General features: G+C 36.7%; 1 protein-coding gene across 1 annotated transcript in view; it reads right to left on the bottom strand.

Moving 5' to 3' along the window:
- TMTC2 (transmembrane O-mannosyltransferase targeting cadherins 2) overlaps nucleotides 1-13927 on the bottom strand; it is a 231576-nt gene that overhangs the window by 35855 nt on the left and 181794 nt on the right. The window contains exon 9 of the mRNA XM_084206089.1: nucleotides 6095-6176. Within this exon, the coding sequence (XP_084062215.1) occupies nucleotides 6095-6176 (82 nt within the window). The remainder of the gene's footprint in view (nucleotides 1-6094; nucleotides 6177-13927) is intronic.

Here is a 13927-nt window from a genome sequence, read left to right as displayed (position 1 = left end):
TGGAAATACTATAAATACAGCGCAAAGAATAATTTAGGTTGGAAAAGACCTTAATGATCATTGAGTCCAACCTTTGACTTACCACCACCATGCTCATTAAACATAGTACTAAGGGCCATGACCAGTCCTTTCTTGAACATCACCAGTGATGGTGACTCTACCAACTCCCTGGGCAGCCTGTTCCAATGCTTAACTATTTTTTTAGTGAAGAAATTCTTCCTGATGTCCAACCTGAACCTCCTCTGGCTCAGCTTGAGGCCTCTTCCTTTAATTCTGCCACTGGTTGCCTGGGAAAAGAGACCAACCCCCACCTGGATACAGCCTCCTTTCAGATAGATGGAGGGGGTGATAGGGGCTCCCCTGAGCCTCCTTTTCTCCAGGCTAAACAACCCCAGCTCCCTCAGCCACTCCTCACAGGACTTGTGCTCCAGACCCCTCCCCAGCCTTGTTGCCCTTCTCTGGGCATTCTCCAGCACCTCAATGCCTTTCTTGCAGTGATGGGCTCAGAACCACACACAGGACTCAAGGTGTGGCTTCACCAGTGCCAAGGACAGGGATACAATCCCTGCCCAGCTCCTGCTGGCCACACTGGTGCTGATCCAGGCCAGGATGCCATTGGCCTTCTCGGCCACCTGGGCACAGGCTGGCTCATGTTCAGCTGCTGACAACCTCCACCCCCAGGTCCTTTTCCTCTGCCCAGCTTTCCAGCCACTCTGCCCCCAGCCTGCAGTGCTGCAAAGGGTCATGGTGACTGAAGTTCAGGACCCAGCACTTCACCTTACTGAACCTCAATCTAAGCAGAAACATCTAAGAAAAAAAAAATGAAGTCACACCTGTAAATATATAAAAATTCTCACACTCACTAATACATGTAAACCTAAAACTTAAAGACTGAAAAAAATGGTGCTTGAAAACTCACTGCTGTCATATTTCAATGAAATATACTTTGATCCTTAAGCCATGGCAATTCCAACCCATTTTCAGGCTGTGACATAGGAGTGGTAAAGCAGCCATCTTTGGAAGTAAGATAGATACAAAGTGCTCATAAATTTAGGTGAAAATTTAGGCATCAAAAAGGGCTCAGAGCCCTTTGCAGAAACAGTGATTAGAAAGATGATGATGAAATTGAAAAACAATAAAAAAGGCAGTTAAGAAGTTAAACATGCTTAAAAAGAAACAGATAATGTAAGAAAATCCATAAAAATAACTCCTAAATTATCACAAATTAAAAAGTGAAAAACAATGTAAAAACAAAAGCATATTTGGGAATATGTTAATCTGTTCTTCATTCAATGAGGATATAGCTAATACACTTCAGTTTTATGTAATCTGAAAGTCTCTTTTGTTTTACATCTCTAACTGGGAATGCACTTGAAAGGCAGATGATCGATGTGAACTGCCAAATTAAGTGAATGCATAATTAATACAATGAGAATAATCCATTTTTATAATGAAAAAGGATTCTTTAAACAATTTAGGCTTATTAGAAACAATGTATTATTCAAAGGAAACTATTTTAAAAGGAGGTATCAACAGCTATTAATAAAACGGAGTTAATGTGAACATCCTGTTGGGTTCTAGACTTTTCTATTCCAGCTAAGCCATTACAAATATAAGGGAGAAGGAACCTCTACAAACATTTATCTTGAAATCTTACTCCTTCTTTGTCTCTTTGTTTTATTCCCCACACCATTTTCATCATTTTGGAGAAAGGCTACTATATGCAAGTTAAGAGGCATAGTGGTAAAACTGATTTTTAGCAGACAAGTAAAATGAACTCTACTGTTTTTTTGGGGGTTTGTTAGGTTTGGGTTTGTTTTGTTTTGGTTTGGTTTTTTTTGTGGGGGGTTTTTTGCTTGTTTTGTTGTTGTTTGCTTGGTGTGTTTTTCATTATTATTATTTTATTTTTGTTTTTAAATAGCAAATTATAAATAAAACAAGACTTCTGGAGATAAACTCTTTACACAACAAACATCACTGCAGATTTATGCTGTTTTTCATTTAAGGAAAAGCTAGTACAGAAAGCTTCAACAATTTCAAACTCCTCAATTACACTGCATCCTACTTACTGAAGAATTTTTGTGGGTTTTTTTTTTTTTTTAAGATAAGATGAGCACATAAGTATGTCACTGTTTGAAATGCACCTCATCTCTGTGCACTGACAGATTTTATACATAATCTTTCTTCAACTTCTCCTGAGATAGGCTCAGTGCAGACAGGAATAGAGACCTTTATCTCCTGTGTCATACATCCAAATACCATATCCAAAACTACAGAGTCTCTGAGCCTTAAGGGCACTTGTCTGACCTGACTGAACATCCCTATGTTGGGCACATTTCTTGACAAATTTGATGTACTGATTCTTTAGATGCAATTATGTTCTTAAAATATTTAGAAGACAGTTTCTTATAACTTATTTAGTTCATAGGTACCTCTTTGTGGTTTCTCAGACAGACACTTAGATTCATCCCTTTCATTTCATCAAGGCAAGCAGCTCAGGAAGACTCAACAGTCCATGGAGACCATTTCAATTATGTCATAAATCTGTTGATGAACAACATTACCAAGATCTTGCGGGATTCAAAATGGTCTATTTGAGTTAAATGTTCAAAGTAGAGTGGGATGCATGACTGCCAGTATTGCATGACTGCCAGTATCTTGAGTAGACGTGGGTATGTCAGTTTGAAGAAAACTTTCCCAGAGAAAAAAAATGGAAGTTCAAAAATAAATAAATGTTAAGTTCAACCTCTTTTAGTCAAAAGTGTTCATATTAGGCAGTCTTTAGAAAATGTGTATTAAAAAAAAAGTGTATAAAAAATATCCAGTTAAAAGCTGCAAACCTTACAGAAGCCTGCAAACACACTGTCCAAAAAAATTCTTCTAGTTTTCTAGTTCAAAAACATGTATATTGTGGGGGGGGGGGGGAATAGTATTGTTGCCTCTTCACTCTTTTCTCTCTCACTTTTTCTTCTTCCTGATTCATGAGAATTTTCTCTCTTCCATCTATGAGGTGTTGCACACTGTGTACCTGAGCAGCTTGTAGCAGATCACTCATCAACCCCCATGTATTTTTAAGATGTAATCTGAACATCTGAACTTGGTTTTGCACCAAGTTCAGATGTTCAGATAACTGGCATATGAGAGGTAGAAAGGAAAGAAGGGCAAAAGAAAGGTGATCAGATGAGCAGCAGTCTGCATTTCGACCTGAGAGGTGAGTGTCATCACTTCCCCTTATGTCCAATGAAGTGGCATCATGTCAGCAGTCCACAGGGATTTATATATCTTCAGCTTTTCCACTATTTTTCCCTTCAGACATCTTCAAGCATAATGAGTCTGGGAAACACTGCTTAAAACTTAAATCCCCTTAAATGCAAAGTCAGCCAAGTACCTATAGAAAACTAACTATAATACCAGCTTGAGCAGAGAAACATGCTGTGGTGGTATCTTTTAAGGAGAAACCATGAAACCGTTCCACTCCCTCCAAATTTTCATGTGATTAAATAAGCTGCCTCCTGCACCAAGTCGTACCTAAAAATAGCTTCGGCTTACAGCTTGAATTAAAGCACATTATAATACAGAGGTAAGCCTCTTAAAAGATACAGCATATTGACAGTTTTTCTCAAAGTTCCAAGAAAAGTCCAGAAGGTTAGAATGCAAAAAGAACATCTGCACAACCTGGAAGCACAAATTCTAAGTGTATGCAATCCATGTGCACTTGGAAGAAAATCTTCAGTCCGTTTATTCCTGCTACTCCATCAACACCCTGTCATGTCCCAGCTGACCATTCTTTTCATTTGGCTGCTTTGTGAGGTATGTGTTTTTTAGGACTGATGCCAACTACTTTATTCTCTCATCCAACATCTTCATGCTGAGGAAAAAAAGTAATCTCTAAGATGCAAAATATGCATGTAACATGCATGCAAAATATGGATGTATTTCCCCAGGATGTACAATGTACCTGTGACAAGGTGCTGGAACAAATTAATGAGATGGAGAGGTAAAGCTTGAAGTGTTCACTAGAGATTCCAATAGATTATTTGGAATGCCCCTGGTAAAACACAGTTCATAGACCTCATTCTTCCAGAAATAGGTGGAAAAGAGAAGAGAAATAAAGCAAGGAAGAAAAGAAAGAAAAAGCAAGGATAATTTAGTTTACATTTTATAAAGTTGTGTGCCCAAAGTGATAAGGATTTGAGATCAGCTGTACTACACAGACACAAGAGCCAAGCAGAAGTAGACTATATCTTCCTCATAGCTACTTGGATATAAATGTAGAGTAACATCACTGAATCAGTGAGGCGATCAGAAGTTATATTATGAAAAGATTTCACACACATTCAGAAGAGCTCTCTGGGTATAATGCTCCAAGACCTAGTGACTGTTAAAGAGAACCTTCCTGTGTCTACTGCCCTTCAGCATCCATTTTACTATGCTGTTATTCCAAACACTGACTGAATTTCACCCTTCTCTCCTAATCTGCTGAGTAGAACCTCGCTTATGCTGATTATCACCTCTGCACAATGATAGAACCCACTTTTTGAACCTGGTACACAATAAAGGAAAAGTTTTCCAATGTTTTTAGGGAGTAATCTTAATTAGGAAATAATACACCACGTTAATATTGTAATCTGGTAATGAAGAAGTCAATATATCAGACATGAATGATGATTTGAATAACCATGCTTTTAGTTTATAGGATACTTGAAAATGGGACAGAGGGATATTGCAGGAAAGGACAAGCAAGTTGATGAGTAATGAGCAAAAAAGAAAAAAAAAGTTCTAGACCTATAACAAAATACACGAAATCCTAACATCATTTGCTGGGATGGACTGTTGAGACCAATCACTGAATTTGTATGCAAAGATTTCTTAATAATTGAGGACAGCTTTCTTAGTAGCAAAGGCTGGAAGGGGCTTGAGTAGGATTTCAAGAAACCATCAGCTGTAACTTTTACTCACTGTCTTGAGATATACATGATACTCACATCCAATTGAAATAATGGGGTTTACATGCACAAATATCCCTTACTTGTACAGGCATAAAGAGAAGGCTTTGAACTGCAATGTTTCATAATGTAAAATAATGCAGCACTGGGTTACATTAATTTAAATACAATGACATGTTCTAAGTCCAAAGGTTGTTTCTAGGAATCTAACATACAGAATTTCATACTGCATAGGACCAAACAGATACAACATATGAGCAATTCAGACAAAGATATCACAGAGTAAAAACATGGTTATTATGTGAGATTGATTTTCCCTCTTACCCACTCATTTTTATTTATTTTACCAGTAAGAACCAGAAGAGAAATGAAAATAATATACAAAGATATATAGTGTGCTCTGTAGTTCCTACCTTCTTCCTAAACTAAGATGAATCTTACTGCTTTCTATGTTCCAATTGGCACAACATAGCTTGCATTTTAAGATTTGTCCATTATCAGCTTTAAAATATATTAAGAATCAGTCCATAAAGATAAATAATTATGGTTTCCTGAGACTAAACACATCTGGAAGTGGTTTTTTGCACATCTAGCAAAAACAATCCAAAGTTACAAAGATACCTTCAAATTAACTGTGTGCTTTATGCAACACGCATGGATTAAAAGGAAAGATACAGCCAATTTGTCAAAACCTTTTGTAATACTTAGTCATTTCAAGCCAAGAAGGTGGTGGGAAGGAGGTAGATGTAAGGCCTGTAAGACACTTCAATATATGGAACTCACACACACTGAAGTGAAATTTCTGGTTGCCCACCCACCAACAATCAGTGAAATCAGGCCAAAACTGTTAACAATAATATTCCAGGCCATGAAACTTTGACATATGGCAATAGTCAGCTTTGTTCCTTCCCAGAGAGGCAGCAATACCGAAATTCCTCTCATAGGAGGAAAGCTATGCAAAATATGAAAATCTTCACCTCTCCCTCTACAATGATGGAAAAATGGTAATGAAGTAATATATGGTAGATTAGTTTATTTCCTTTTAAAGAAGATATTTTGCCTGTAGAATTTCTCAAATCTTTAATCACTTGGAGAGATTAACAGCAAGCCTAGAATACGTTTTGAAATCCTATCTATCTGAAACATACCATAATGCATGTAGCAGTTTCCTTTGGTAGGATCCAGCTGAATAGCCTTCATAAAGTACTTCTCTGCCTCACTCTTGCGTCCCTAAAAAAAAAAAAAAAAAAAAAAAAAAGGGGGGGTGAAATTATTTTACCAGTGTATCACTCTGGACAATCCTGTACAGTTAAAATTCCCAAATTCCAGGCACTGCAGAAAAACAACCATTATTATCACTAGGTTTTAACATAAATAAATACTAATGTTTAAGTGCTACACTAAGTTTTGTGGTCAGCTCCTTTATGGTGCAGATCTCCAGACTAAGGAAGAAATATATCCAACCTCATCAATGTCCAAGAAGTAAGGAAGTGGTAGAAACATATAGCAAAAATACTGTAAAGGGCTTTGGGGTGAGCATCAGCTCCATGCTACTCTTCTGGACAAGCATTACACTTACCCAAGCTAAAATCGGAGAGAAACTAGGACAGAGCTTTAGTCATGCTCTTAAAAAAAAAAAAGGCAGTAAGGGGTGGAGGAGGGAAAGCTTGTTATGGTTCCATGAAATCATAGAATCCTAGAAGTTCTCATGTTGGAAAAGGGCCTATAAATATCATTCACTCCCACTCCCTGCTCCTCACAGGACTACCTAAAACCATGTCACCACGTGTTTTCCAGATACTTCTTGAGCTCTGACAGGCTGGGTGCTGTAACCACTTCCCAGTGATCTTTGCAGTGAAAAACCTTCACCTAATATCCATTATGAATGTCCCCTCATGCAGCTCCATTTCTTTTCCTTGTATCCTTAATAACACTATATACACAGCCAAAGGTAAAATTACCACAAATGAAAGTACATAAATAGAAAATATTTTAGGGTGTAATTTGGAAAGTAATTTTATGGGATTTTAATGTGGTAAGTCAGATTTTACCAGAAATCAATTCTGAAAACCATAAAACAGCTGTAATAGAAATGATAATTTTTAAAGACAATGGTAAAAGGTATGACAATTGGTCAGGGGAAAAAAAAACCAAAACCAACAGAACTGATGGTAAAAAGAATTGACATTTTCTAAGACAGAGATTTCCTTATCACTGGAATCACCAAATCACTATAGTTCCATTATGGTATAGAAGGGCCAGAGCAAATCCATTAGCGGCCATTATTCTTGAAAAAACAGTGATATTGGATTAGTCTAGTCTGATACTCAAACACAAATCACTATCACATATTCAGTAAGACACCTGTGACCTGTTTAGCCCTATCCCCACAAAATCAGCTGCTGTGGTTTGTGCTATAAAATAGGCAGCCTGCAGAATAAAGAACAGTTAAGCTTAACCCCTATGGAAGAAAGGCATTGTGGTCTGCACCTCTCAGGTTGCCTTGAGTGTAATTCACAGATACAACCATATAGGCTTTCTTAAGTTTTGTGGTCTGGAAGCAGACATGGCACACATCCTGCACTATCCCACAAGTTAACATAGGAATAATAATGAGGTCTGTTCATGATTACAGCTGCTTTAGATTCTCAGTATTTCCCTCAGGGGTCTTGGAGACAATAAAATAGAGTGAAGGAAGTAGTACAGCACACCAAGAACTATATGAAGACCAGGTTCCACCAAAACCAACACAGAGGTCACATTTCAAGAAAGCAGAGATCTCCTGGCAGAGATACGAGCAAGCTTACCATTTACAGGATTCTAGTTTCACAGAATCAATGTTCAGTCTTATTATTCAGTGAACTTTCTTTGGTAAACCCATATTCCTTAAAGCCAAATCCACATGGCTATCAACCAAATGGTGCAATTACATGATAGAGTACACTATCTTATATGGCAGTGCCCATCCTGCTTTATAAAAAAAAACAAACCCACAAACAAAAAGCCCAAAACAAAAAAACCATATGACACATAACCTAGACTGGTTTTTCCTCTTTTACTAGTGCAGTAGAGACATTTTTATTAATATACACACACACACATACATGCATAGATAGAAAACCCAGTTTTTTTAAATAGCATGTAACTATAGTTAAGAGCAAAAAAAGATGAAAAAAATCATCAATTAAAGCAACTGGCAGGGTGAGGTGATAATCGAACACTCAATTTTGCCCATTTAAGTCTAAGGCTGGCATTTGTGGTCTGGCAAAAGTTACAATGGTTTATCTAAGTCTAGCATTGAGGCTTCAAAATGAGAGGCACTAAGCATATGTACCATTAATACTGACAGAATGAACATCTCCAGATTTTTCATAATTGCCTTTTTTAACAGACCAACATAATTAGTTTTAGCCGGTTGCACTCTGCGTCTATTTCTAGAACATCAAAGCACAGTTCATTGAAAACAGTCACAAAATTGTAGCTCCTACCTACAGAACTAGAAGGCCACAAACATTTGTCAAACATGATTAATTTTTATTTACTGAAATCACCAAAAATACATGACTGCTCTACTCTTTTTGGCACTTTCCAAATGGCATACTGCACTCCAGTTCAGGCTAGTCAGGAGACCTACAATACACAATCATGGCAGGTGCCAGCATACATAACATCAAAAGAACTGTGCTGTTTACAGGCACAAATGGACATTCCACAGATAAAGGGGAGGAAAAGCTTTAATTATATCAACCAAGACATAAAGTTATCAGATTAAAAACAATCAGCAAAAGTTCCATTTGCTCACGTTGGCTATCACTTTCATTTATCCACATTTGTCAAAAATGACTAAAAAAAACCAAGTGTTTTCTTGCAGAGTGGCATTATGAGGGACCTTGCATCACACCAGCTAAAATGTCCTCTTTAATGCAGTCTACTTCTGAAATATCAATACCTGAGCATAGATTTAATACACATTACTTTTTGTGTCAAAAAACGTAAAATACAACCCCTTGAAAGAATCAGGCTATTTCACAATTAAAACTTAGTATTTATCAACTTTTTTTCAATTATCCAATATACATCTTAACTACCCAATAGAATGCAGACATTGCGTAGTTTACTTGACAGTAATCCTGTCATTGTCCCTTTCCCACTGTATGTTCTCAGTGTTAAATAAAACAGATGGTGTAAGGGAATAAAATTATAACTTTTAAAGAAAATACAAACAATTGGTAAAACAGCTGAAAAATACTGATTTGGGACAGGGAGGCATTTGGTGTGCATGCTCACTGTTACATGTATTGACCCATACAAAGGCAGGAACTGAGAGCCACTGGTAACCTCCCAGTTTCTAGCAGCAGGGTTTGCAGTCATATATGCATAATTATGTGCTCTGGCAATTTTACAAAGCAAAACCCTGTAAGTTTACAATGGCATGCTAGCAGACTTATTTGAAGGATAAAGAAGTTATTAATAAATTTTAATGAAAATACTTGACAGCTCTGAGGATTAATAATGGGTTACAAAACACCTTTCTCCTCTTGGTCACTAGTTTACATTCAGTCCAGGTCAGTAGCTGATGAATAGGTGCTCTATGACAGCTACTGGTCCGCTCTGGAGAAATGAGTGGGTGGTCCCAGCCCAAGCCCTAATGGAGATCCTCTGCACACATGCACTGGCGTATTTATGGCCTTTCAGAGACTAACAGCGCAGAGACTAACAAGACCGAATCATAAAACAATCAATGCCAATCTCCTTGCTGAAGAAAAGAACTTGAACATGATGAAGACACTTTAATAATTGATTTGGAACACTGACTGATATTTGCCTTACTCGATCTGGACCTAAAGCATATAATGAGGACAAGCGTCCTGGAGTTTTCCATTAATAAAGAAAACATCAGTCCCCCTCTCCCCTGTCTCATGCCCAAATACAGATGGATTGCCCCTGTTTACCATCTTCCAGCAATACCAACAAATTAAAAATGAAAAAAAAAAATTAAAAGTGCAGGTAAGTAATACAGGGCTCTTATAATCTACATAAGTTGTCCTGGCTTTCAGAAATACCTCAGTCTCCACAAACCATGCAGACTCTAAATCAGAATGGCTGGGTGCTTGCAGTTTTGGAAGACAAACTGTTAATTGTTTAAATATGATTTCAGGAACTTGATTTTTAAGACCAGTTCTTTGCAGTTGACTGCAAGAGGATTTTTGTTTTGTTGGTTGCTTCTTCCCTAGAGACTAAAACAATATATCTGTGCTTGCTAATATGGTCAGACATACAGCTTTCCTTCAAATGAAATTTAAATGACTGTTATGATCACCAGAACAACTGAAAGAAAGCCAGCTAAGGGCAGTTCATTCATTAGTAGAAGACTGTATTTATCATTAAAATATTAAAAAGCTAAGGACAAAACTAGCATTTCAATATCCACCCCAATTTTTTTTCCTCACTTTTCTTGTTAACTGTGCCAAATTTATGTTGAGGCAGCTGTTGTCCTTCAGGCTGCTGGAGGCCCAGGGACCCTGCAATGGTAGTAAAACTAGGAAAGACTAATACAGCTGAGCAGCTCTGAATAACCCTCCTGTGGAAACTATGACACAGTGGCAACCAGTAAGGTGGTTCAACAAATTAGGTGGTCTCTGCAATTTGAACCAACTTTATATGACATAAATATTCACCATTCTTCAAAACTTAGGAGGGTTTCACCAGTAGGACACAGACTTCATTCTTCAATATAGTTTTACCAACTTTAAGTGGCAATAATGTGATTGCATAAAGAACTTAATTTATGCCACAAATGCAGTTGACTGTCACTCTTTACATCTGTTTGGGGTTTTTTGTTATTTTTTTTTCTTTTCGCAAGCATTCACATTTTTAATAAAACAGATTGAATTATGAAAAGATTTATTAATGGAAGTTTGATTAAAATGTGCACACTGAATAGAGAAAAACAAGTATTATCTTTCATGGTTTTTTTCTTCCTCTCTAGAACATTTTAAAGTCACAGACTATTCAGTGATAGTAAAAAAGTTTGAACTGAACTAGTGACTTCCTTTCCATGTTTCTTTGAGTTATTGCAGACCTGCATATCCTATTTCATAACCAGTTCCTTTTGCCTCACAAAAGTTGAGGCAAAACACAACTTAAATGGTGTGATACTGAGTACATGAGTAATAAATTCTTCAAAAGTTTTTACTTAGCTGGACTAATGAAACAGGAACTCTAGAGTTGCACCTTACAATGATGTCATTGAAATAGCCAAGCTCTCCACCCCAGGTCTAAATATTAGTAGTTCAAAACCAACTTTAATATTTAGCATTTAGTAGGTAAAGGGATTCTTGTTTTTTCCTTCATTTTGCTGTTATTTCTACAACTCTTCTCTCTTCACTCTGAATTACAATACAAACATCTTGTACCATAATTTGTATGTGAAATGCTAGACCAACTGAAATATACAGGACTTGGATTATTAACATCAAAGTTCTAAAATTTATCTCAGTTTCTATACTTCCTGTGCATTAAGGAGACAAATCCTGCCTTTTCATCCTGTCTTTATTAAAATAAAATAATAACAACCAAACATGGCAGAGAAGCCATCTCAGGGTATGGGAGCATGAACTGGACTACTCTGGAGGAAATTAAACTATAAATCTTTATCTACCAATTCAAAGTAAGTCACCATTTATTAAATTTTATAATAAATGTGGAGCAACTTTCTCGTTGTTGTCCAGTGTGACACATCCATGTAACTTGGTCACTGAGGTCATGACTAACATTCTCCTTCCCAGTCATTTCAGTGGACCAGGGCCCTCACAATCCAGTACATTGCATACTGCTTGCATAACTCAGTACATAACCTAGCTGCTTTTGGAAATTAGCCTTGGTAGAATCAAGAACATCCAACCTCTTTTAGTTGCATCTTCTATTTGCACCTTAAGTGGCTCACTTCCATCTTAATATATAACGTTAGCCCTCCTTCAAACACATGCAGATTTTTGCTGAGTAAAAATCCATCTACTAGCTTCACTGAGATACTACTAAGTCAGTGTGATTCTTCTATGAGCCAAAGTTAATTGAGTAACATAAACTGTTAATAGTAACATAAACTGTGTTCTTGAGTATACATCTGCAGTGATAATTAAAGGCATGATAATCACAGGGTTGAGATTGAAGCAGTGCCCACTGACTTTGGCGGGAATCTACCGGACCTTAGGTATTTTGGAATGTGACGTGACTGTATATGAACTGAAACATAGACCTAGAAATTAAAGCACAGCTCAACATTTTACTGGCTTGGGACACGACTGAGACACTATTAAGGTGGTATTTTTTCAAGTATTATGTATCAAATTAATCAATAATATATTAAAGCTATTTGACATCCATTTTCTTGGTTTATGTGTCTCCTATCACCAAAATCATTCTTGTTCTAATAAAGTATTCAAACCAAGATAGAAAAGAAATGAAGGCATAAATTTTTTTCCCGTTGGAGGATTTTTAATTTGGTTCTTCTGTTGTGGTGGGTTTTTTGTTTGGTGGTATTTTTAAATAGTGTATCTATTTTTAATGTTTCTTTTGGGGTAACTTGAAGTCTAGAAGGAATCTACCTCATTACATCACTGTCGGAACCAAGAAATATTGTGTAAAGTCTTAAGTAAACTTTTAAAGAACGGATTTCATTCTATACTTTGTGATTTATTTACCATCTAAACCCCTATTGAAATACTCACTTCAGTCATTAAGCTTTGACCACGTTGTATTAAAAATATGTAATGAAATGTGAAATAAATTTTCAAGTTAGTCCCTTTCTTTTTCTGTTCAGTCTTAAACCACATTTTATATTTTCTGATAAAGAAATGTATTAATATCTACTCATATTTCACTGGCCAGTCAGTAGAATATAAATTCAGTATTTTCAGATGCTGTTTTCACTGAGTCCTATGAATATCTTCTAAATTCTTCAAAGCTAAATTTGGCCTATTTTTTCACAATTACTGGCAAAAATACTATGCACTGAGTAACTACATCAGCTTTATTCAACAATGCAATAAAACAAAGAAGATCTCTCTTTGGGTGGGTTAGAACCAAAAGAGATTATTTTTAAGGTTTCTTCCAAACCCAAAGCAGTCTGTGATTCTTTCATGAAAGCAGTTCATTCTATGTCAGTGATGTTCCCTGTAACAAGCTTTAAATTTATGTTGAGTAAAGTGAGAAGTTTAGGGCTCCCTCTTTCCTGTCTACAGGAAGTTAGAAACATGATACCGAAGATGAGATCCCTAAAGGAGGTTAGTGAGAGGCTATGTGCCTAAATACCTGTTCCAGAGTCATTTATGAACTAGACAGATATGGTATATTTAAATGAAAATATTCTGGTTTACAATTAATTCTATTACAGCTGGCATGCAGCCTAACACATGTCCTAAGGGGACTGGAAAGTGTATCTATGGATGCAATACTTCTGGCAGGCAGCCAGCCTCTGTAGAAATATAAGCTCAATAGATGTCAGCTATTGAAATTTCTGTAGCTCGGAAATCCTGTCATTCAGACTGGACGTGTTAAAGCTCCAGATACACCAGATAACCAAACCTTTTTAAAAAAAGGACTCACACTTCTGAAGTCAGTAAACCTGATTTTCCCCACTGGAAAGGGAAACCCCTTCCTTCTAGCTGCTACAAGTGAATTGATTGTAAACTGGAAACAAAATAAAAACAACTCACATTTTGCAAACTCAGACCTGAATAGAAACTGTACACATATCAATTTTAACCCTAAAGAGGTTTCAAGTCTCAAGAAAGCTCATAGTGTCTATGCCAGGCTCCAAAGACAAACTGAATACAAGACAAAAAAACAGTAGTGGCTATTGCTTGGCTTAACTTGATTTCTCAGGCAAGGCACTCTCATGGATTCAATGTCATTTTTATATTGCCATGCTGTGACTTTAACTGAAATATCAAATTTTCATTAAAAAAAAAACTTCCTAG

The sequence above is a fragment of the Fringilla coelebs genome (genome assembly GCF_963513975.1).
Source record: "Fringilla coelebs genome assembly, chromosome: 5".
In the NCBI taxonomy this organism is placed as follows: Eukaryota; Metazoa; Chordata; class Aves; order Passeriformes; family Fringillidae; genus Fringilla; species Fringilla coelebs.
The sequence above is the reverse complement of the archived record's forward strand: the minus strand, read 5'-3'. Positions and strand labels throughout refer to the sequence as shown.